The sequence below is a fragment of the Lepidochelys kempii genome, chromosome 24 (genome assembly GCF_965140265.1).
Source record: "Lepidochelys kempii isolate rLepKem1 chromosome 24, rLepKem1.hap2, whole genome shotgun sequence".
Lineage (NCBI taxonomy): Eukaryota > Metazoa > Chordata > Testudines > Cheloniidae > Lepidochelys > Lepidochelys kempii.
The window spans coordinates 16,437,584-16,462,153 of record NC_133279.1 but is presented as its reverse complement, the minus strand read 5'-3'; the positions used below and the strand labels follow the sequence as shown (position 1 = coordinate 16,462,153).

At 47.0% G+C, this 24,570-nt stretch overlaps 2 protein-coding genes across 2 annotated transcripts; both read left to right on the top strand.

The window, feature by feature from the left end:
* Positions 1-11,061: 11,061 nt before the first annotated feature.
* On the top strand, positions 11,062-11,928 carry LOC140902501 (chemerin-like receptor 1). Its single transcript, XM_073322644.1, has one exon. It carries the CDS (start codon positions 11,062-11,064, stop codon positions 11,926-11,928), a length of 867 nt encoding a protein of 288 aa, XP_073178745.1.
* An 11,126-nt stretch (positions 11,929-23,054) lies between these two features.
* LOC140902968 (chemerin-like receptor 1) lies at positions 23,055-23,924 on the top strand. The gene has a single exon (XM_073323548.1). The coding sequence runs from the start codon at positions 23,055-23,057 to the stop codon at positions 23,922-23,924; it is 870 nt and encodes a 289-aa protein (XP_073179649.1).
* Positions 23,925-24,570: the final 646 nt, after the last annotated feature.

Genomic DNA, 24,570 nt, shown 5'->3' with positions numbered 1-24,570 from the left:
TGGCCTCACTCCCCCCACAATTCAACACATGGAAAAATGTCTGCAGGACAAAGACTTTGAACTGCAGAAGTTCAGTATCAGTCTGAAAGACAAGCCCAGCCTGTGTATTGAAGAACTGTCACCTGCTTGTACCATCTGCCAGGTTGAGACATGGTTTGATTCAAATCCTGTCTAGTTTATTTAACTCGGATTGGGAATTTAATTTAACTTATTTTGTAACCAACTGTGATCTCTACACTCGCTGCTTATAATCACTTAAAATCCATCTGTCTATAGTTAATAAACCTGTTTTATATTCTACCTAAAACTGTGTGTTTTGATGGAAGTCCTTGGGAAATCTCAGCTCAGTTTACAAAGGCTGGTTGTTGTGCTCTCCACATGGGGGGAGGCGCAGAATAGGTAATGAAATTACACTTGCTAGGATTCTGATCAATGCAGGACGGTACATTTCTTGGCTGCAAGGCCAGGGAGCCGGGGGGAATTCACTGGAGCCTTCCTATTGATGGTTCATGAGTGGCTGGGAGATCATTTATGGAACTCAGCTGGGTGTGTCCCTGCCTGGGGATGGCTGTGGAAGTGCAAGACCTGCCAGAAGTTTGCAGCTTGACAGAGTATCACAGTCTGAGAGGAATACCCCAGGTTGGTGTTACAAAAGGCTCAGACGTCCCACAGTCCAGGTTGCATGCCGGAAATCCCACCACAGTGGCTTTTTAAACCAGTGTCTCAATAAATCCTGATATTCCTGGCCAAAATTCACGAAGCTTTCGCCCTTCGCTCTGTCGCTGGCCATTCTCCAACATCCAACCCATCCATCAGCCAGTCAAGGAGCAGACACAATGTTGTCTCCCTCACAGGCAAAGAAGTGAGAGATTCACAATCCAGTCGCCACCTGGCAGGGTTTCTCCCGGACATTCGTGGGGTGACTGGGGGTGAAGGGCGGCAGGGCCCACCCACGAATTACTCCCGACCCAGCGGCACTTCAGGGGCCCAAGCTGGGTCTGGTGTGTTTCCAGGTGTGAATGGGCTGAATTTTTGCAACGATGCATTCGCAGCTTAGCCCCTGCTCTGGGGCTGTGGCTGCCCCGGATGTGGGCGACTGTCTCTGCAGATGGGATCTCAGACCCTTTATCACGAGAGGCCCCAGAGCTGAGCTAAGCTGTTTGAAGCTTGCACGGAGCTGGCCACCTTGGAAGCTTTGCAGACTCAGCTTTGTGAGCATCTCCCACCCCCGCTAAGCCACCCCCCCGTGCTCGCTCCCCCCCAGGAGGACAGCTTCCTGCCCCCAGACAGAGTCCATGGGGTCAGGGGGAGCTGCACATGGTGTGTGTGTTTTGGGGGAATCAATTCTGAGATGCCGTGTCTGATTCCCCAAAGACAAAGGTAAGAAAGTGAGATTAAACCTTCCAGCTTCAATGCTAGGGTGAAATCCACAATGCCCCACCCAGATCTGTCTCTGCCCCCGCAACCCCTACCCCGGTTCCTCATTTCCACCACCCCACTAGCAACTGATCTTGGTGTAACTATGTCACTCATGGGTGTGGAAACCCACCACCACCGGGTGACTCTGTTATACTGACCTAACGCCCGGTGTAGACAACGCTTCTCCCATCAGGGACAGCTACCACCTCTTGGGGGGGTGGATTAACTACGCCGATGGGAGAAGCTCTCCCGTCAGCACAGACAGCGTCTTCACTGAGCCGCTACAGCGCCGCAGCTGCATCGGTGCATCCTTCCCCGTGTAGATGTGTCCTTTTGTTGGGAACACTGGGGCATGGCCACTAGGTAACTCAAGGGGATAAAAAACCACGAGTGTCAATGAAGCCCCCTCGCACTAGGCCCCGGTGTCCTTGGCCCCCCCCCCCTGCCTGGAGGCACTCGCAGCAGCTCTGCGTGCTAGGCCCAAGTGTCCTTGGCCCCCTGCCTGGAGGCACACACAGCAGTTATGCTAAAAATCTGCAACAATATGTTGCAGAGTCAAACTGCCTAAAACTAAGCAAGGCCAAACAAAAAAAATATAAAAAAACAATGCTAAATAAAGCAGCTTTATATATAATTTAACAAATAATACAAAAAATCAAAAAACTAGCTAAAAACTAAATTGGCTAGCTATATAAATACTTAAAGCAGCTTGCTATTAAATAAATATGCTAAAAAAAAATATATAAAAGCCTGTGTAACTTCCTGCTCTGTTGTACAGGATTTGAGATTCAAATCTCCCTGTACCTTTTTAAAGCTTCAAATAAACTTTTCTGCTTCTCCACCCCATTGTGATTATTGGGTGCAGCACACCGGGTAACGAACCAACTCAAGCTGTTGTTCAGCCTCTCGGCACTGGGTGCCGGCAACAGCTTTTGGCGTCCCTGGGTGGGTGACGAGGCTGCAATTTAGCCTTGCCCGGACCCCTCCTGGAGGTCGAGGATTGCGGTGAGAACCGACGCCCAGCGCGCACCGGTGAGTTCATCGGGGGCCTCGGAGGAGACGCGATTTGATCGACCCCAGAGGGCACAACGGTGCAACGCACTCATATAGTGGAGAAGCTGTTGTGGACGGCGGTGAAGAACCGGTCCCTTAGACGTGGGGGAGGAGCAGCTGCAGGACGGCGGTGAAGAACCGGTCCCTTGGATAAGGTAGGAACCTTTTAAAATCCGGATTATATGCTCTGTTGGAACCTGGGGACGCCCAGAGTTACCCTGTAGGTATGGGACAGGGACAAAGCTCAAAGGTTAGGGCCCGGTGTACGCCCCTAAAGTGCATTCTAGCAAACTGGAAGGTATTTGGTGCGAATCCAATAACTAAGAGCCAATTAAAACGATTCTGTACAGTTGACTGGCCTCAATATCAACTAGAGGACCAGGAGTGGTGGCCACCAGGAGGGTCAATTAATTACAACACAATCCTTCAGTTACTCCTGTTCTGTCAAAGAACAAGGAAATGGAATGAACATATGTATGCGCATTTGTTTCTGACTTTATGTACTCGACCAGATATTTTACAGCGCTGTAATCTGACTCCAACTGGTTCGGTAGCAGCTAATGTTAGTCCCCAGACCCCCACCCCCACTGTAATGGCAGAGCCGGTGTCCCCTTCGGCCCCTACACCCACACCTTGTAAGTCCCCAATGGTTGGCCTACACCCCTTAATCACCAAAACTAAAGTCGCCCGGTCTGGATCAGACAGGCGTCCTGCCACAACTATGCAGGTTTATACTCATGTGCCCTTTAATCCTGTGGATTTGGCTGCTTTCAAAGCACAGGCAGGAAAGTTTTCCACCAACCCAAGCAGGTTTATATCAGTCTTTGAGGAGTGCCTCAGTAGTCACAAGCCGGACTGGGATGATTGTAACGTCCTCCTGCGAACCCTATTGTCTGAGGTTGAAAGACAACAGGTTGTGTCCAAGGCAAGGGAGGAGGCGCAGAGACGGTACGACCGGGATCGTATTAATGTCCCTGACCCGGATGCACAAGTCCCCCGAGCAGACCCCAGGTAGGATCCAAATAATCATGGGAATTTGACCCGCCTTACCTCCTATAAGGAGTTGCTTTTGCATGGACTCCATCACTCGGCTGTCCGACATAATAATTAAGCAAGCCATATAAAGTAATGCAAAATTTAAAAGAAAGCCCAGGGGCCTTTCTACAGCGTATTCGGGACACCATTCGACAGAACACTAATGCAAACGCCAATAATCAGGCAACTAAGTCAATTATTAAAAATTTTTTTACGAGCAGAGCAGCCCCTAATATTAAAAAAAAGTTACAAAAAAAAAATTTAATGGGTATAACCATGGCACAAATTTTAAAGACTGCAAACCGAGCTTATAGTCTGAGAGAGACAAAAAAAAAAAAAGCAAGTGAAATTGATGGTAACAGCGGTACAGGCCGGCACTAAGAGAAGTGGCCGGGGAGGAAGGGGCCGTGGACGCGACCGTCCGGGCCTGCAGGAGAGACGACTGGGTCGCAACCAGTGTGCCCTGTGTCAACAGAAGGGACACTAAAAAAATAAGTGCCCAAAGAGGAAAGAAAAGGGGGGTGCCCCTATGATGGCAATGGTGGAGCAGGAATAGGGGTGTCAGGGGAGACGGACCACCCTACCCCCGGAACCCCGAGTAAAGATGCGGGTGGGAAGCTCAAAAATAGATTTTTTAGTGGACTCTGGAGCGGCCCGAACTGCCGTAAATCAGCCTTTTCAATTGCCAGTAGCAAATTCCCTTACTGTGGTGGGAGCCACAGGCAGGGACACCAAGTGCCCAGTGTATGCCCCAGTGGAATGTGCTTTGGGAAACAGGACTCTAACCCACAAGCTGGTATACCTCCCTGAGTGTCCAACGCCTCTGCTGGGACGGGATCTACTTTGTCGCCTCGGTGCCACCCTGCATTTTACTGAGGACGAAATAACCCTTACCTTACCCCCTGAGAATGCCTGGATCATGACCCTTGCAGTTGAGCCCTCAGCCATGCAAGCCCCAGAATGGAGTCCGTGGAAAAACCAGGTGTACCCCCTCGTGTGGGCATCAGGGATTCCAGAAAAGGCCACCCACCAGACCCCTATTACTATTCAGCTCATACCAGGGAAAGGCCCAGTGCAAGTAAAACAATATCCAATCAAGAAAAAAGCCAGAGAAGGTTTACAAAAAACTATAAATCAATTCCTAATGTATGGTATTCTCCGGGAATGTCAGTCAGCCTGGAACACTCCCATTCTACCCGTACAGAAGCCTGATGGCACGTATCGGCTGGTACAGGACCTAAGGGCAGTCAATGAACGGGTTAAGACTCTGCACCCTCTTGTCCCTAACCCGTACACCTTATTGGCTTCTATAGGGGGACAGTATACCCATTTTTCAGTCCTTGATTTGAAAGATGCTTTCTTTACCATCCCAGTTGCCACCCCATCACAGGAAATCTTCTCCTTCCAGTGGGAGGACCAAAAAAGGGTTAAAAAGCAACTTTGCTGGACAGTGTTGGCCCAAAAATTTAAAAACTCTCCCACCCTTTTTGGCCAGGCTCTGGCCAGGGACCTACAGCAGTGGGATAATAAGAAGGCTCTCCTTCTGCAGTATGTAAATAATTTGTTAATTGCCACTGTAAGCCAAAAACCCTGCCTTAAAGCCACCGTGAGCCTCCTGAATTTTATTGGACTCCGGGGATATCGTGTAGCACGGAGTAAGGCTCAAATTGCCCTCCCAGAGGTACGGTACCTCGGGTTTCACATACGGCAAGGGGAGCGTCAGCTTTCAAGCAAAAAAAAGGAAGCTATCTGTCAAGTTCCTATCCCAAGTAACCGTAAGCAGCTCAGGGCATTTCTGGGTATGGCAGGCTTTTGCAAAATATAAATCCCAGAGTTTAAACTGTAAGCTAAACCCCTGTACAACTATGTAAAAAAAGCAAATCATGACCCCTTCTATTGGACCCCAAAGGCTAACAGGGCATTTAAAATCCTAAAAAAAAAATTAATAAAAGCCCCGGCTCTGGGCCTGCCAGATCTCTCTAAGCCGTTTCAGTTGTATGTACATAAACAAAGGGGGGTGGCCCTAGAAGTGCTCACACAGCTGTTAGAAGCATGGAAGCGTCCTGTGGCTTATTTTTCTAAGCAATTAAATCAGGTTGCAAAGGGTTGGCCGGCATGTTTACGGGCGGTCGCAGCTACTGCCCTATTGCTTAAAAAAGCCAAGAAGCTAACATTGGAAGGGGTTATGCAAATCTATACTCCCCATATGGTCCGAGCCTTATTGAATGCAAAGAAAAGGCTTTGGCTCACCCAGGCTCGGATTGCTCGGTACCAGGCTAAGCTGTTAGAGAACTCTGAAGTCACCCTACAGCCTTGCCCCTCCCTTAACCCAGCCACTCTCTTGCCAGAAACAGAGCAACAAAAACATGACTGTTTAAAAATCATAGATGTCCAGTACTCCAGCCGTCCGGATTTAAAGGATGTACCTCTCCCAAATGCAAATTATAAATGGTACACTAATGGTAGCAGTACTGTAATAAATGGGCAAAAAAGGGCGGGTTATGCTGTTGTGACCCTCCATGACACTGTGGAAGCTGAAGGTTTGCCTGCTGGGACCTCTGCCCAGCTTGCCGAACTAATAGCCCTGACCCGTGCACTTGAACTGTCAAAAGGAAAGCGGGTCAACCTTTTTACTAATTCAAAGTATGCTTTTGGTGTGCTGCGTGCTCATGCTGGCCTGTGGAAGCAAAGGGGAATGCTGACAGCCCAAGGCTCCCCAGTCAAGTACAGGCCCCAAATCCTCCGGCTCCTAGAAGCTGTACAACTCCCCTCGGAAGTGGCGGTGGTACACTGTAAAGCCCATCAGAGGGAGGATCAAGATGTGGCCAGAGGTAACGCCCAGGCAGATAGAGAAGCTAAGCATGCTGCCACCCTGCCATCCCCTCAGGCTGAGAACGCCCATATGCATGCCCTTAGCCCATCAGTAGGGGAGCTTCCAACCCCTCAATACTCTAAAAAAAAAAAACAGCTAACTGACAAACTCGGTCTCCGGGAAAAAAAGGGATGGCTCCATTCCCCAGAAGGGAAGGTCCTCTTACCAAAGGGCCTGATCCGGCCAGTGCTGCAGAAACTACATCAAACCACTCATGCCGGCAAAAAAGCACTTATCCAGCTAATAAAAAAATACTTCATCACTTCCGGACTCCGACCCCTGGCTGCCCAGGTACAAGCGGACTGCTTAGTCTGCCAAAAGAATAACCCCCGACCGGGACATCCTGTGCCACCAGCTGCCCTAGAACCCACTCCGGGCCCCGGACAAGTGTGGCAAATAGACTTTACTGAGTTTCCCCGGACCCAAGGGTTCAAATATCTCCTTGTTATAGTAAATCGGTTCAGCGAATGGCCAAAAGCCTTCCCATGCCGTAACTGCACTGCCAGGACAGTGGCCCTCAAGTTTGTTAAGAAAATCATTCCTCGCTTTGGACTCCCCCTGTGGATGGAATCTGACAACGGGACACACTTCACGTCAAAAATCATTCAAAGCATCTCACATGCCTTACGGATCCCCTGGAAACTCCATACGCCCTGGAGACCGCAAGCCAGTGGGGTAGTGGAGCGTACCAATCAGACCCTTAAACGGCATCTCTCAAAAGTGTGCCAAGAAGCCTCACTGCGATGGCCTGGTGCTTTGCCCCTCGTCCTACTCCGTATCCGCGTTCTCCCAAAGGGTAGATTAGGGCTCAGTCCCTTTGAAATTATGTTTGGAAGGGCATGGCCCATGAATGGCACCCCGGTTCTGTCAGGGGAATGGGAGTTGGGTAATGGTTTTTTGTCTCAGTATATGTGTTCCCTGTCTGCTGTTCTCTTGTCTCTTCACAGATATACCAAGAATTCCCAGCTTCTCCCCTTGGACTCTCCCGTTCACTCCTTACAGCCCGGTGACTCTGTGCTTGTTCGCACCTGGAAAGACGAGCCTCTCCAAAAAAAGTGGAAAAAACCCTATACCGTCCTGCTGATCTCCCATACAGCGGCAAAAATCAAGGGACACAAGAACTGAATCCATCACTCTCGTCTGAAGGCAGTACCCGCCCCCTCGTCAGCAGAACAGTGGACCGTCCAACCTGCTGACTCCTCATCTAGTAACAATCTCAGGCTAAAGCTACTGTTTAAAAGACACAAATAGCAGGCACCTTAATGCTAAAATGGGCCCACCCAGGTATTAAAAACCTTAAATTAAAAAAACTCTAATAATAATTCATTAAATAACATTGTTATTCTTTATATTAATATTTCCAAACTGTGCATATCAAAAGCATAACTCCTTTGTTTTGCTTGCACACCATGTTGCTAATTTAACAAACCAAACTGATTGCTGGGTGTGTGCTCCAACTCCACTGTCCCCCAAAACAAAAATGCCCCTTGGCATGCTGCCCTTAACCCTAGCAAAATTAGCCACCACCAAAGAGCAGGAAAAAACAAACTCGCCGTTCTGGAACAAGACCTCTTTACAGCAAGCCACCTATCAGGACCAAAAATATTCAGTTGCAGTACTCACTGAGGGAGTGTTATGTTGTACCCAAAACCAATCTAATCCCTATGGGCATCCTATAAAAAAAAGCTCCTGTGTTATTACACAGTAAGCTAATAAATATTAAATAAAAACCAACAAAAAAAGCCAACAGTATGGGTGTAATGGTTCCTCCCCTTTTAAAAAAACACTCTAATCCCTATAAGCATCCTGTAAAAAAAAGCTCCTGTATTATTACACAATGGGCTAATAAATATTAAATAAAAACCAACAGGGGAGGCCAACGGTATAAATGTAATGGTTCCTCCCCTTTTAAAAAAACACTTACAAATAATCTTACCACAAAAAAAAAATTTAAAAATATAACTTGCCGTCCAATTAATATCTCCAATGTAGCAAGCCCAAATAAAAAAACTCAAAGCCAAGGCTGTTAAGTGTTCTCAAAGGGGGGAGTTGTTGGGAACACTGGGGCATGGCCACTAGGTAACTCAAGGGGATAAAAAACCACGAGTGTCAATGAAGCCCCCTCGCACTAGGCCCCGGTGTCCTTGGCCCCCCCCTCCTGCCTGGAGGCACTCGCAGCAGCTCTGCGTGCTAGGCCCAAATGTCCTTGGCCCCCCCGCCTGGAGGCACACACAGCAGTTATGCTAAAAATCTGCAACAATATGTTGCAAAATCAAACTGCCTAAAACTAAGCAAAGCCAAACAAAAAAAATAATGCTAAATAAAACAGCTTTATATATAATTTAACAAATAATACAAAAAATCAAAAAACTAGCTAAAAACTAAATTAGCTAGCTATATAAATACTTAAAACAGCTTGCTATTAAATAAATATGCTAAAAAAATATATATATAAAAGCCTATATAACTTCCTGCTCTATTATACAAAATTTAAAATTTAAATCTCCCTGTACCTTTTTAAAGCTTCAAATAAACTTTTCTGCTTCTCCACCCCGTTGTAATTATTGGGTGCAGCACACCGGGTAACAAACCAACTCAAGCTGTTGTTCAGCCTCTCGGCACTGGGTGCCGGCAACACTTTGATAAAATGAACAGCCTCAGCTCCTGGAGTCTTTCTCTGTCAAGCCTGGAGTCCAGTCCATTAGTCCTTCTCATGGCTCTTCTCTGACCCCTCTCCAGTTGCTCAACATCCTTCTCGAAGGGTGGGCACCAGAACCGGACACAGGATCCCAGCAGCGGTTGCACCAGGGCCGGATCCAGATGGAAAATCACCTCCCTGCTCCTAATTGAGAAAAGTGCCCCCACGCCTGAGGCCTCCAGGCAAATGATGAGACACGAAGGCAGGTTGCAGGCCGGGGTGTGGTTTCTGTGGTCTCTAGCACAGAGCGAGGGTTTCCTTCGTGTTGGCTGGCCTGTTACATGGCCCGGGGCCAAGGGGTGGGTTCCCTGCAGCAAAGGCAGGGCTGAGAATGTCACACGTCCCATTCCCAGCGGGGCTCTTTTCCCTTTCCCCAGCCAGGAGGGACTCGAGGGCAGAGACCCAGCTGGTGTCTCTGCTCCTGGGACCTTACCCACTGGAGTCGGCTGGACATGGCTGTCTCAGCCCCTGTTGTCTGCGGGGGGCCCCACCCACCTGCCCCAGGATGTGGGCAGCCAAATGCAAACACCTTGCTAGGTCCCAGCACGGGGGGGGGAGCTTGTGGTTCGTGTGACATCTGCATGTAGCTATGGGTGACGAAGACCTTCCAGGCTTTGCAGACATGATCGGACCCAACCACGTCCTGTGATCTGCCCCTTTTGTCCCCCCCCCGATATACCCCCACCTGAACGGCTCCATGTTCCCTGAATGAGCCAAATCTGGGCAAGCTGCATGCATTGTGTTGAGGACCTGGGACAGGGGTCGACTCTGAGACGCTGCATCCCCCAAAGACACAGGTAAGGAAATGAGGTAAACCCTCCAGCTGCTCCACTCGATCTCATTCTCACCCCCCCCCACCTCTGCCCCCTTGATCTCCCCCTCCGAGCTGCTCCCATCCCCTTCCCTCATCTGCTCTGGATAAAGCTGGTTGAAATTATTTGTGGGTCTTCTTGTCAGAGGTCAGGGGCCCCTGTCACACTGGGTATTGCACAGACCCTGACCGAGCTCGGGCACCCCATTGTGCCAGGTGCTGCACAGACCCACAGGGAGAAACAGGCCTGGCCACAGCGAGCTCACTCTCTAAACAGATAAATGTTTGGAGGGAAAACTGAGGCACAGGGCTATGACGTGACTTGTCCAGGCTCCCCAAACAGTTCAATGACAGAATGTGGGATGGAACCCAGGAGTCTGGACTCCCTTTCTGCTCACTAAAATAGACTCTTGCAATTAAAAAAAAAATCTTTTGACTTGTTACGGGTCTTTTCTTCCTCTGGTGTTTTGCCAGATGGCTTTTTTGTCATTGTTATCTTTTCAATCTTATTTTCTCCTCTTGGGGAGTTGCTGTCCATCACTGGAGATTTCTATAGCTGGGTTCTTTTGGTGGGTATTTTGCCTGCCGGGATCCACTATCTCACCCCCCACCCCCCAAAATGGCCCAAACCATACAAAAATGCCACTTCAGAATGAAGGGGGTGGAGAAGTTTTGGAGTAGCAGCCGTGTTAGTCTGTATCCATAAAAAGAAAAGGAGTACTTGTGGCACCTTAGAGACAAACAATTTATTAGAGCATAAGCTTTTGTGAGCTACAGCTCACTTCATCGGATGCATACAGTGGAGAAGACCATTATTTTTTTTAAAAAAGAAGGGAAACCAAGACAGGAATAACCAGCTCCTCTGGGAAACTAAGAGCAAGAAAATTATTTGGGAATTTTAGTGAGTATTTGTCGGGGATCTCTCATATCTCTGTCTCTGCATCCTGGACACCCGCACGGTCAACCTCCCCTTGGCTAGAAATCCAACTTTTCAGCAAGAAGCAAAGGGGTGTGTTTTTTAAATATTTGGTTTAGTAGAAAGCAAACTCCGTTCGTGTCCCCTCCTGGTGCCCGTTTCATTGCTCTGCTTTCCTTTGCTCAGTACAACGTCTGCGCTGCCCTCGCTGAGCCCTGAAGCAAAGGAGGCGATATTGTGACTGCAATTCTTCCAGAATGGAGTTCCTCCAAATTCTCTTCCTGGTCCTGAGTGGTGTGGCCTTCCTTGCCGGGGTGCCATTGAATGGCTACATCCTCTTCCTCACCACCTGCCGTGTGGAGAGAACGGCCAACGCCGTGTGGTTCTGGAGCTGGGCCATGACAGATTTCATCTTCATCATCTTCCTGCTCCTCAGATTCACCTCCATCTTTATCCTGGACTTAAACTGGGCCAAGATGCTGAGCAGCACTGTCACTTCCTTCCATATGTTCTCCAACGCCTTTCTCCTCACGGCCCTCAGCATCGATCGCTATATCCTTGTGACATGCCCGCGGTGGACTCAGAACCACCGCACACCCATCCTGGTTTTCAGGTTGATTATGGGCATGTGGGTCCTGTCTGCTGGTTTCAGCTTGCGGTACGGTGATCTCTGGGAGTCCATGCTCTCACCTGCCAACATCCGCATGAATTTCCAACTGGATGAAGGGAGGGTGAAGGCTGCCATTGCGATCCAGTTCCTGGTTGGGTTTCTGATCCCATTCGCCTTGATCCTGATCCCAACCATCTACATCATTCTAGCTGCCAAGCTGAGAAGGAACAGGCTGATCCAGTCCACCAAGCCACTAAAGATCCTTCTTGGCTTGATCCCGACTTTTTTCCTCTGCTGGCTGCCATATCACATCTTCTCCTTTCTGCAGATCTCAGCAACTTACCCTCTACATCTTCTGGACATAGGAAGCACTTTTGCTTGTGTCCTGACATATTTCAGCAGCTGCCTCAACCCCATCTTCTACCTCACCATGGAGGAAGAGTTTCTGAGGTACCAGCAACATACATTAAGCCCCCAAACCACTGACAACTCAGAGTCGGAGCTGGCTGAATAGGGGAATGGATGGAATTTTCAATATTTGCATGGAGAAAGAATTATTTTCGCTGGGACCTGTAACATCCTCTTGATCCCCAAATTGTGAATTTTTCTTCCTTATTCAGAGAAGAGCCACAAGAATGATTACAGGATTCGAAAACCTGCCTTGGAGTGAGAGACACAAGGATCTCAATCTATTTAGCTTAACAAAGAGACGGTGAAGGTGAAGATCATAGTCTGTAAGTACCTACGTGGGGAACAAATATTTAATAAAGGGTGCTTCAATCTAGCAGAGGAAGGTGTAACATGATCCAGTGAACAGAATTTGAACCTAGACAAATTCAGACTGGAAAGGAGGTGTAAATTTGTAATGATCAGAGTAACTGACCATTGGAGCAATTTCCCAAGGGTTGTGGTGGATCCTCCATCACTTGGTAATTTTAAATCAAGCTGGGATGTTTTTGGAAAAGTTCTGCTCTAGGAATTATTTTGGGGCAGTTCTCTGGCCCGTGTGACCTGGGAGGTCAGACGAGATGATCACAGCTTTGGAATCTATGAATCTATCATTTTAATGAAGTATAATAGAGTCTTGATTTTGTTCATTTTTAGATCATTTTGGGGCATTTGGTTCTTTATGGTCTGTCCTTTTCTACATCTTCGTGTCATTATTCTTCTCATCATGTCATGTTTGCTCCCAATGCGTCTCCAGCTCTTCTTCTTTCCTGTGTTTGTTGAAGATCAAGGGGTCTATTAAACAAAGGGTAACATTTTCAAAAGGGTCTAAGTTCTATTTTTACAAGTGTTTAGGCCATAGGAACCTAGCTGAGAGTCAATGAGACAAAACAGAAGATCATAAGAATGGCCATACTGAGTCACACCAAAGGTTCATCTAGCCCAGAATCCTGTCTTCTGACAGGTTTCAGAGTAGCAGCCGTGTTAGTCTGTATTCGCAAAAAGAAAAGGAGGACTTGCGGCACCTTAGAGACTAACAAATTTATTTGAGCATAAGCTTTCGTGAGCTACAGCTCACTTCATCGGATGCATTCAGTGGAAAATACAGTGGGGAGATTAAATACACAGAGAACATGAAACAATGGATGTTACCATACACACTGTAAGGAGCGTGATCACTTAAGCTGAGATATTACCAGCAGAGAGTGGGGGGGCGGGGGGACCTTTTGTAGTGATAATCGGGGTGGGCCATTTCCAGCAGTTGACAAGAATGTCTGAGAAACTACAGTACCCACCTGCTGAAGTGAAGAAACAGATTGACAGAGCCAGAAGAGTACCCAGAAGTCACCAACCACAGGATAGGCCCAATAAAGAAAATAACAGAACGCCACTAGCCTCCACCTTCAGCCCCCAACTAAAACCTCTCCAACGCATCATCAAGGATCTACAACCTATCCTGAAGGACGACCCATCACTCTCACAGATCTTGAGAGACAGGCCAGTCCTTGCCTACAGACAGCCCCCCAACCTGAAGCAAATACTCACCAGCAACCACACACCGCACAACAGAACCACTAACGCAGGAACCTATGCTTGCAACAAAGCCCGTTGCCAACTGTGCCCACATATCTATTCAGGGGTCACCATCACAGGGCCTAACAACATCAGCCACACGATCAGAGGCTCGTTCACCTGCACATCCACCAATGTGATATATGCCATCATGTGCCAGCAATGCCCCTCTGCCATGTATGTTGGGCAAACTGGACAGTCTCTACGTAAAAGAATAAATGGACACAAGGCAGACATCAAGAATTATAACATTCAAAAATCAGTCAGAGAACACCTCAATCTCTTTGGTCACTCGATTACAGACCTAAAAGTTGCAATTCTTCATAAAAAAAAAATTCAAAAACAGACTCCAACGAGAGACTGCTGAATTGGAATTAATTTGCAAACTGGATACAATTAACTTAAGGCTTGAATAGAGACTGGGAGTGGATGGGTCATTACACAAAGTAAAACTATTTCCCCATGTTATTCTCCCCACTCCCACCCCCCACTGTTCCTCAATCGTTCTTGTCAACTGCTGGAAATGGCTCACCTTGATCATCACTACAAAAGGTTTCCTCCCCCCGCCGCTCTCCTGCTGGTAATAGCTCACCTTAAGTGATCACTCTCATTACAGTGTGTATGGTAACACCCATTGTTTCATGTTCTCTGTGTATATAAATCTCCCCACTGTATTTTCCACTGAATGCATCCAGTGAAGTGAGCTGTAGCTCACGAAAGCTTATGCTCAAATAAATTTTTTAGTCTCTAAGGTGTCACAAGTACTCCGTGTCTTCTGACAGTGGCCTTTGCCAGTGCCCGAGAGGGAATGAACAGAACAGGTATTCATCAAGTGATCCATCCCCTGTCACCCATTCCCAACTTCTGACAAACAGAGGGTAGGAACACCATATTTGTCCATCTTGGCTAATAGCCATTAATGGACCTATCCTCCATGAATTTATCCAGTTCTTTTTTGAACCCTGTTATAGTCTTGGCCATCACAACATCCTCTGGCAAGGAGTTCCACAGGCTGACTGTACATTGCATGAAGAAATACTTCCATTTGTTTCTTTTACACCAGCCGCCTATTAATTTAATTGGGTGACCCTTTGTTCTTGTGTTATGAGAAGAATAAATAACACTTCCCTATTTACTTTCTCTACACCAGTCAGGATTTTATAGACCTCAGTCATATCCCCTCTTAGTCATCTCTTTTCCAAGCTGAAAATCCCAGTCTTATTCATCTCGCCTCATAAGGAAGCTGTCCCATACCCCTAATCATTTTTGTAGCCCTTTTCTGTACCTTTTCCAATTCCAATTTATTTTTTTGAGATGGGGCGACCACATCTGCATATAGTATTCAAGCTGTGGGCGTACCATGGATTTATATACAGGCAATGTGATATTTTCTGTCTTATTATCTGTCCCTTTCTTAATGATTCCCAACATTCTGTTCACTTTTTTGCCTGCCACTGTCCACTGAGCGGATATTTTCAGAGAACTATCCACAGTGACTCCAAGATCTCTTTTTTGAGTGGTAACAGCTAATTTAGCCCCCATCATTGTATACGTATAGTTGGGATTATGCTTTCCAGTGTGCATTACTTTGCATTTATCAACACTGAATTTCATTTGCCATTTTGTTGCCCAGTCACCCGGTTGTGTGAGAACCCGTTGTAACTCCTCGCAGTCTGCTTTGGACTATCTTGAGTAGTTTTGTATCATCTGAAAATGATGCAACCTCACTATTTATCCCATTTTCCAGATCAGTTATGAATATGTTGAACAGCACTGGTTCCAATACAGACCCCTGGGAGATACCGCTATTTACCTCTCTCCATTCTGAAAACTGACCATTTATTCCTACCTTTGTTTCCTATCTGTGAACCTGTTACTAATGCATGAGAGGACCTTCCCCCTTATCTCACAACAGCTTACTCTCCTTAAGAGCCTTCGGTGAGGGAACTTGTCAAAGGCCTTCTGAAATGCCAAGTACACTGTATTCACTGGATTACCCTTGGCCATATGATTTTTGATGCCTTCAAAGAATTCTAGTCGATTGGTGAGGCATGATTTCTCTCTACAAAAACCATGTTGATTCTCCCCAACAAATCATGGTCATCAATGTGTGTGACAATTTTGTTCTTTACTATAGTTTCAACCAGTTTGCCCGGTATTGAAATCAGGCTTACCAGCCTGTAATTGCTGGGGTCACCTCTGGAGCCGTTTTTAAAAATTGGTGTTACATTAGCGATCCTCCAGTCCTCTGGGACAGAAGCTGATTTAAATGCTAGGTTACACAGCACAGTTAGCAGTTTGAAATTTCACATTTGAATTCCTTCAGAACTCTTGGGTTAATCCCATCTGGTGCTGGTGACTTATTACTGTTCAATTTATCAATTGGTTCCAAAACCTTCTCTATTGACACCTCAATCTGGGACAGTTCCTTAGATTTGTCACCTAAAAAGAATGGCTCAGGTTTGGGAAATCTCCCTCACATCCTCAGCCGTGATGATCGATGCAAAGAATTCATTCTGTTTCTCTGAAATGGCCTTATCCTCCTTGAGTGCTCCTTTAACATCTCGATCATGTAGTAGCCCCAAGGGCTGTTTAGCTGCTTCTGATGTACTTACACATTTTTTTGCTTTTACTTTTTGAGTCTTTGGCTAGCTGGTCTTCAAATTCCTTTTTGGTCTTCCTAATTATAGTTTTACACTTCATTTCCCAGAGTTCATGCTCCTTTCTATTTTCCTCAATAGGATTTAACTTCCACTTTTAAAGGATGCCTTTTTGCCTCTCAAAGCTTCTTTACTTAGTTGCTTACCCAGGGTGGCACTTTTTTGGTTCTCTTACAATGTTTTTTAATTTGGGGGACACATTTAAGTTGAGCCTCTATTATGGTGTCTTTTAAAAGTTTCCAGGGATTTGCAGGAATTTCACTTTTGTGTTGTACCTTTTCATTTCTGTTTTACTAACTTTCTCATTTTTAAAAAGAAAAGGAGGACTTGTGGCACCTTAGAGACTAACCAATTTATTTGAGCATAAGCTTTCGTGAGCTACAGCTCACTTCATCGGATGCGTACTGTGGAAAATACAGAAGATGTTTGTTTTTATACACACAAATCATGAAAAAATGGGTGTTTATCACTACAAAAGGTTTTCTCTCCCCCCACCCCACTCTCCTGCTGGTAATAGCTTATGTATCACTTTATGTAAAGTATGCATCCGATGAAGTGAGCTGTAGCTCACGAAAGCTTATGCTCAAATAAATTGGTTAGTCTCTAAGGTGCCACAAGTCCTCCTTTTCTTTTTGCGAATACAGACTAACCCGGCTGCTACTCTGAAATTTCTCATTTTTGTGTAGTTCTCTTTTCTGAAATTAAATGCTACTGTGGTGGGCTGCTGTCATGTTTCCTCCGCCACAGGGATGTTAAATTTAATTATATTATGGTCACTATTACCAAGCAGTTCAGTTATATTCCCCCTTTGGACCAGATCCTGTGATCTACTTAGGCCTAAATCAAGCATTGCCTCTTCCCTTGTGGGTTCCCGGACCAGCTGTTCCAAGAAGTAGTCACTTAAGGTGTCAAGAAACTTTATCTCTGCATCCCGTCCTGAAGTGACCTGTACCCAGTCAATATGAGTACAGTTGAAATCTCCCATTATTACTGAGTTGTTTTTATTTTAATAGCCTCTCTAGTCTCCCAGAACATTTCACAGTCACTATCACCGTCCTCCTCAGGTGGTCGGTCACATATCCCTACTGCTATATTCTTATTATTCGGGCATGGAATTACTATCCATTGAGATTCTGTGGTACAGTTTGTGTCATTTCAGATTTTTACTTCATTTGACTCTACGCTTTCTTTCACATATAGGGCCAGTCCCCCACCAGCATGACCTGTTCTGTCCTTCCAATATATTTTGTACCCTGCTATTACTGTGTCCCATTGATTATCCTCACTCCACCAAGTTTTTGTCATGCCTGTTACATCGATATCCTCATTTAATACAAGGTCTAGTTCACCCATCTTATTGTTTAAACTTCTAGCATTTTTATATAAGAACTTAAATGTCACTTTTTAACTGTCTGCCATTACAGGGTGTAATTAAATTGACTTAGGCTTCTATAGGTGAGGTTTTGAAAAGGTGCTTAACTCCTAACTTCAAAGGGAATTTGGCATCTAACTCCCTTAACCACTTTTAAAAGTCTAGTCCTGCCTCTTCATTGCCGAGCCAAAGCCTTCAAACCTCATGAGCCACCCCCTGAAACATCATGAGATTGGTTTGAAAAGAAAGACATTTCAGGCTTTTCTCTGTAACAACGAAGGCTGCAAACTTAACTTAAAAAAAAGAAAAGAAAAAAAAAAGCTGAAATTTCCGCCTGATCGTCTGATTCCAGGATGTGGGGCTTGGAGGAAAAGGACAAGCATGGAAAATGCCGCAACCAAATTGTAAGAGTCGTTGACACTACAAAACTCCACCGAAAGTTTTGGAAAACCAGAAATATTCACTCTGTTCGGAAACCAATGGAGTGAGGATGTGTTTAAAATATTGGGGATTTTAAATAAAATGTGTGGCTGTGGCACGCTGTACCTCAAAAGAGCACCCTGGAACCCCCATATTCACCACGGCATAGCCATATGAACAAAGTCTGCCTTGTGAGGTATCATTAAAAAAATCTTGGTGTGTTGATTATTAATATCCCATTGAATTGTATGTGCTGTCACTGTATGTGAGGTTGTGAATTTTGCTATGTGTGTGTTACTGAAATAAGTTGTGATGTTGGGAACACCCACAACCAGCCTTTCAGATACAACAATGGAGGAGCCAGACAGTGTTAATCGCTCGTCAGCACCCATCTAAGAATCCACTATGGAGGTTTCTCAGAGAGAACACATAGACAATGGAGACTGTCTGAACCATGTCATCGAAAAAGATCTTTCCATCAAGCTGGAAGAAACTACAAAAGAGGGAAAGTGACATCACCACTTGGCCTCACTCCCCTCACAACTCAACACCTGGACGCACGTCTAGAGGACAAAGACTTTGACTGAGGAAGGTTTGGTATCAGGGTGGAAGACAAGCCCAGCCTGTGTATTGAGTAGGGTGACCAGATAGCAACAGTAAAAAACGGGACGGGGGTGGGGGGGGTAATAGGCACTTATATAAGAAAAAGTCCCCAAAAATGGGACTGTCCCTTTAAAAACGGGACCTCTGGTTACCCTAGTCCTGAGGAACTGTCACCTGCTCGTGCCATCTGCCAGGGTGAGACACGGCTTGATTCAAATCCTGTCTAGTTTATTATCTCAGATTGGGAATTTACTTTTATTTCTTAGGTAACCTACTGTGGTCTCTACGCTCGCTGCTTTTAATCACATAATATCTGTCTGTAGTTAATAAACCTTTTTTATATTCCACCTAGAACTGTGTATTTGGTTGAAGTGCTTCGGAAATCTCAGCTCGGTTGACAGAGGCTGGTGTTTGTGCTCTCCACGTCGGGGGAGGCACCGACTGGGCAATGAACATACACTGGCCAGGCTTCTGACCAGGGCAGGACGATACAGTTCTGGGCTGCAAAGCCAGGGAGCCGGGGGGAATTGACTGGAGCCTCCCTATTGATGGTTCATGAGTGGCTGGGAGGTCATTCGTGGAACTCAGCTGGGTGTGTCCCTGTATGGGGACGGCTGTGTAAGTGCAGGGCCTGCCAGAGGTTTGTTGCTTGACACAGCACCACAGTGTGAGAAGGACAACCCAGGTTGGTGGGACAGAGGACTCAGAAGTCCCACAGTCCATACTGCACGCCAGGAATCCTGTCACCGTGGCTTTTTAAACCAGCGTCTCAATGAATCCTGATAGTCCAGGCCAAAATTCATGCAGCTTTCGCCCTTCGCTATGTCGCTGGCTGTTCTCCAGCGTCCAACCAATCCTCCAGCCACTCGTGGAGCAGACTCTATGTTGTGTGGCTCACAGCCAAGGACACGAGAGATTCACGATCCACTCGCCACCAGGCAGGGTCTCTCCAGGACGTTCATGGGCTGACCAGGGGTGAAGGGCGGTGGGGCCCACGCACGAATCACTCCTGACCCAAGCTGAGTCTGGTGTGTGTCCAGGTGTGAACGGGCTGAATTTCTGCAACAATGAGGCTGCAGCTCAGCTCCTGCTCTGGGGCTGTGGTTGCCCCGGATGTGGGCGACCGTCTCTGCAGACGGGATCTCAGACCCTTCGTCACGAGAGGCCCCAGAGCTGAGCTGAGGTGCTTGAGGCTTGCACGGAGCTGGCTGCCTTGGAGGCTTTGCAGACTCAGATTAGTGAGCATCCCCCAGCCCCGATGAGACCCCCCCTTCTCTCCCTCCCCGAGAGGACAGCTTCCTGCCCCCAGACAGAGTCCGTGGGGAGGGGGAGCTGCAGATGGTGTGAGTGTGTTGGGGGAATCAATTCTGAGATGCCATGACTGATTCCCCCAGGACATAGATAAAACAGTGAGATTAAACCTTCCAGCTTCAATGCTAGGGTGATATCCACAATGCCAGCCCATATCTGTTTCTGTCCCCCCACCTCCTACCCCAGGTACCTCCCTGCAACCACCCCACTCCTCACAGGAGCCTCCCCATATCCCACCCCGCCCCACCCATCGGTGCTACAGCCCCTGAATTGAAGTGGTTCCCATCATATACAGGGTTTAAAGTTTGATTCAGTGGCTCTCAGCACTCCCACTATACAAATTGTTCCTGGAAACCTGACCCCCCCCACTCCCCACAGAAGTCCCCCTTCCCAAATTCCTCCCTGTCACTTGTATAAACATCCCCCATGCCCCAACCCAGAGGTGGCCACATCTCAGTGGGAAAAGACCCAACAGACCAGTGGCTCCCAATCTTTCCAGTCTACTGTTCCCCTTTCAGGACTCTCATTGGTCTTGTGTACCCCAAGTGTCTCATCACTTAAAAACTACTTCTGTACAAAATCAGACATGAAAATACCAGTGTCACAGGACACGAGGACTGATAAATAGTTTACTTTCTCATTTTAGCATATAGTTATAAAATAAATAAATTGGAACATAAATGTACTTACATTTCAGTGGACAGTATGTAGAGCAGTATAAACAAGTCATTGTTCGAAATTTTAGTTTCTACTGACTTCGCTAGTGCTTTTTATGTAGCCTGTGGTAAAACTGGGCAAATATCTAGGTGAGCTGATGTACCCCACGGAAGACCCCTGCGTACTCCCGGTGGTACACGTACCCCTGGTTGGGACCCACTGCTACAGACTGGTATCCAAAGGCGCAGGGCTGATGATGGCAGTAAAAGCACCAGGCCAGCAGATGGCAGCACACGTGCAAGTCAGGTGCTGGTCAGAAACTGGTAATCGCGTCACCCCGTCCCCTTCCCTTTCGCTGGGTCTACACTAGGCAACATATAATGGTGCAACTACGTCGCTCGGGGATGTGGAAACACCCCTTCCCTCCCGCCCCCGGGTGACGCTGTTACACCGACCGACCAATAGAAAAGTGGGGGCCATAAAGATAAAACATGCAGAAATGAGGGTTTCATAGCAACAACCACTGAGAAGTTATTTCTTGCCAGACAGGATGCTGTCAAACTAAGTTTTCTTTAACCATCTTGATGTGGTGGTGATGGGCACTATCAGGACAGGATTGTCTTCCTAACAGCCCAATACACCCTTATTTCAATGTGACTGGTTTGGGATTGGAGGACATGACCATTCTCTTCCCAGCTTATGGCTACCCCTGCTGCTTAGCCAAAGGCCTTAGCCTAAGAACAAGGTCTCAGACTGTCACAGAATCATAGCATATCAGGGTTGGAAGGGACCTTAGGAAGTATCTAGTCCAACCCCCTGCTCAAAGCAGGACCGACCCCAACTAAATCATCCCAGCCAGGTCTTTGTCAAGCCTGACCTTAAAAACCTTTAAAGAAGATTTCACCACCTCCCCAGGTAACGCATTCCAGTGCTTCACCAGCCTCCTAGTTAAAAAGTTTTTCCTAATATCCAACCTAAACCTCCCACACTGTAACTTCAGACCATTACTCCTCGTTCTGTCATCTCCTACCACTGAGAATAGTCTAGGTCCATCCTCTTTGGAACCCCTCTTCAGGTAGTTGAAAGCAGCTATCAAATCCCTCCTCATTCTTCTCTTCTGCAGACTAAACAATCTCAGTTCCCTCAGCCTCTCCTCATAAATCATGTATTCCAGTCCCCTAATCATTTTTGTTGCCCTCCACTGGATGCTTTCCAATTTTTCCACATCCTTCTTGTAGTGTGGGGCCCAAAACTGGACACAGTACTCCAGATGAGGCCTCACCAATGCCGAATAGAGGGGTAGGATCACGTCCCTCGATCTGCTGACAATGCCCCTACTTATACATCCCAAAATGCCGTTGGCCTTCTTGGCAACAAGGGCACACTGCTGACTCATATCCAGCTTCCCATCCACTGTAACCCCTAGGTCCTTTTCTGCAGAACTGCTGCCGAGCCATTCGGTCCCTAGTCTGTAGCAGTGCATGGGATTCTTCCGTCCGAAGTAGAGGACTCTGCACTTGTCCTTGTTAAACCTCATTGGATTGCTTTTGGCAAAATCCTCTAATTTGTCTAGGTCCCTCTGTATCCTGTCCCTACCCTCCAGCCTATCTATCACTCCTCCCAATTTAGTGTAATCTGTAAACTGGCTGAGGGTGCAATCCACGCCATCCTCCAGATCATTAATGAATTATTCTAGAGAGACAAGTCCCACATACAGGTGGACTGTAATTTTGATTGTTTGTTTTTATACCTCTGTAACTAGCTAAGTGGTAAAAATACACCTAAGTTCCTAAAGTATAGGCCTTTGCAGGCAGGCCTGAATATGAATATTCTAACAGGACCTTATGGTTTGCATAACATCTGCATGTACCTGTGGGTGCCAGAGGCCTTCCAGATTTTGCAGAAGTATTCAGACCCAGCCACATCCTGTGGTTGCCACTCATTGTTCTCCCCACCCCATATACACCCCCACATGAACAGCTTCCTCCTCCGGGCTGAGCCAGTCTGGGAGAGCTGCAAGCATCGCGTTGGGGACCTTGGACGGGGGTCGACTCTGAGACGTTGCATCCCCCCAAGTCACGGGTAAGAAAATGAGGTAAACCCTCCAGCTTCCTCACTGGATCTCCTGTCCTACCCCCCACACCACTGTCCCCTGGATCACCCCCCTTCCGGCAGCCCACATCCTGTCCCGTCATCTGCTCCTGTTAGAACCAGTTGAAATTATTTATGGGGCCTGTTGTCAGAGGTCGGGGCAAAACAAAAAACATTGCGGGAGAGAATAGACACAAGTCCTGTATCTTGTCAGGGGGTTAGAAGATATGACCCTTGCGGTCCCCTTCTAAGCCTCTGGCTCTATGCTCCAAAGATCTTCAAACCATTGGTGCCATTGGCCTACAAGGATTTGATCCTATCTTAGTTCAGCTCAGGATCTGGGGAGTTTATAAACTCTAAGGAAATTATAAACTCTGCAGCTGATTCTTTCTGTCCATGAGCCCTTTGCTCATTGCTCTTCCTTCCTTTACTCAGTACAACGTCTGCGCTGTCCCAGCTGATCCCTGAGGAGGAGGAGGGGATATTGTGACTGTACCTCTTCCAAGAATGGGGTTCTTCTTAGTTCTCTTCCTGGTGCTGTGTGCTGTGGCCTTCCTTGCTGGGGTGCTGTTGAACAGCTACATCCTCTTCATCGCTGGCTGCCGTGTGGAGAGGATGACCAGTGCCGTGTGGTTCTGGAACCGGGCCATGACCGATTTCATCTTTATCGTCTTCCTGCCTCTCAGATTCATTTCCATTTTCATCCTGGACTTAGACTGGGCCAAGAGTCTGAGCAACACCGTCTGCTCCTTCCACATGTTCTCCAGCGCCTTCCTCCTCACGGCCCTTAGTGTCGATCGCTGCATCCTCGTGGCACGCCCTGAGTGGGCCTGGAACCACCGCACACCCCAACTGGCTTTCCTTATGGTTTTGGGCATGTGGGCCCTGTCTCTTGGGTTCAGCCTGCGGTACAGTGATCTATTGGAATTCCTCTTCTCACGTTCCAGAACCAGCATGCATTTCCATCCAGATGAAGGGAGGGTGAAGGCCGCCATTACGATCCAGTTCCTGGTTGGGTTTCTGTTCCCATTAGCCTTGATCTTGATCCCAACATTCTACATCGTTCTAGCTGCCAGGACGAGAAGGAACAGGCTGATCCAATCCACCAAGCCACTCAAGATCCTTCTTGGCTTGATCCCGGCCTTTTTCCTCTGCTGGCTGCCGTATCACGTCTTCTCCTTCCTGCAGATCTCAGCTAAGTACCCTCTGCCTATTCTGGACATGGGAAGTGCTTTTGCTTGTGTCCTGACGTATTTCAACAGTTGCCTGAACCCCATCTTTTACTTCACTATGGAGGAAGAGTTTCTGAGGTACCGGCAATGTGGACGCAACTCCCAAACAACCGACAACTCGGGGCCGGAGCTGGCTGAATCGTGAAATGGATGGAATTGTCGATATTTGCATGGAGAAAGAATTCTGTTCACTGGGACATGTAACTTCCTCTTGATCCCCAAATTCTTTTTTTAGCAAGTAAATTTTTTGGCCTTATTCATAGAAGAGCCACAAGAATGATGACTGGATTAGAAAACCTGCCTTACAGTGAGAGACTCCAGGAGCACAGTCTATTTAGCTTAACAAAGAGAAGGTGAAGGGGTGAATCTTGCTGAGAGTCAATGAGAATATAACATAATATAACCCTGACAAAGAGTTTCCCAGGCTGGCTGTTCGTTGTGTGAACAAATATTTCCTTTTATTAGTTTATATACGTCCTTTTATTTCTATAAAACCCGCTGGCTATTAATTTCATTTGGTGACCCCTAGCTCTTGTGTTATGGGAAGGAGTAAATAACACTTCCTTATTTACTTTCTCCACACCAGTCAGGATTTTTTAGAGCTCTAACATATCGCCCCGTAGTTGTCTCTTTTCTAAGCTGAAAAGTCCCAGTCTTCTTAATCTCTCCTCCTATGGAAGCCGTCCCATACCCCTAATAATTTTTGCTGCCCTTTTCTGAGCCTTTTCCAATTCCAATATCTCTTTTTTTTGGATGGATTAATATAGAGGCAATATGATGTTTTCAATCTT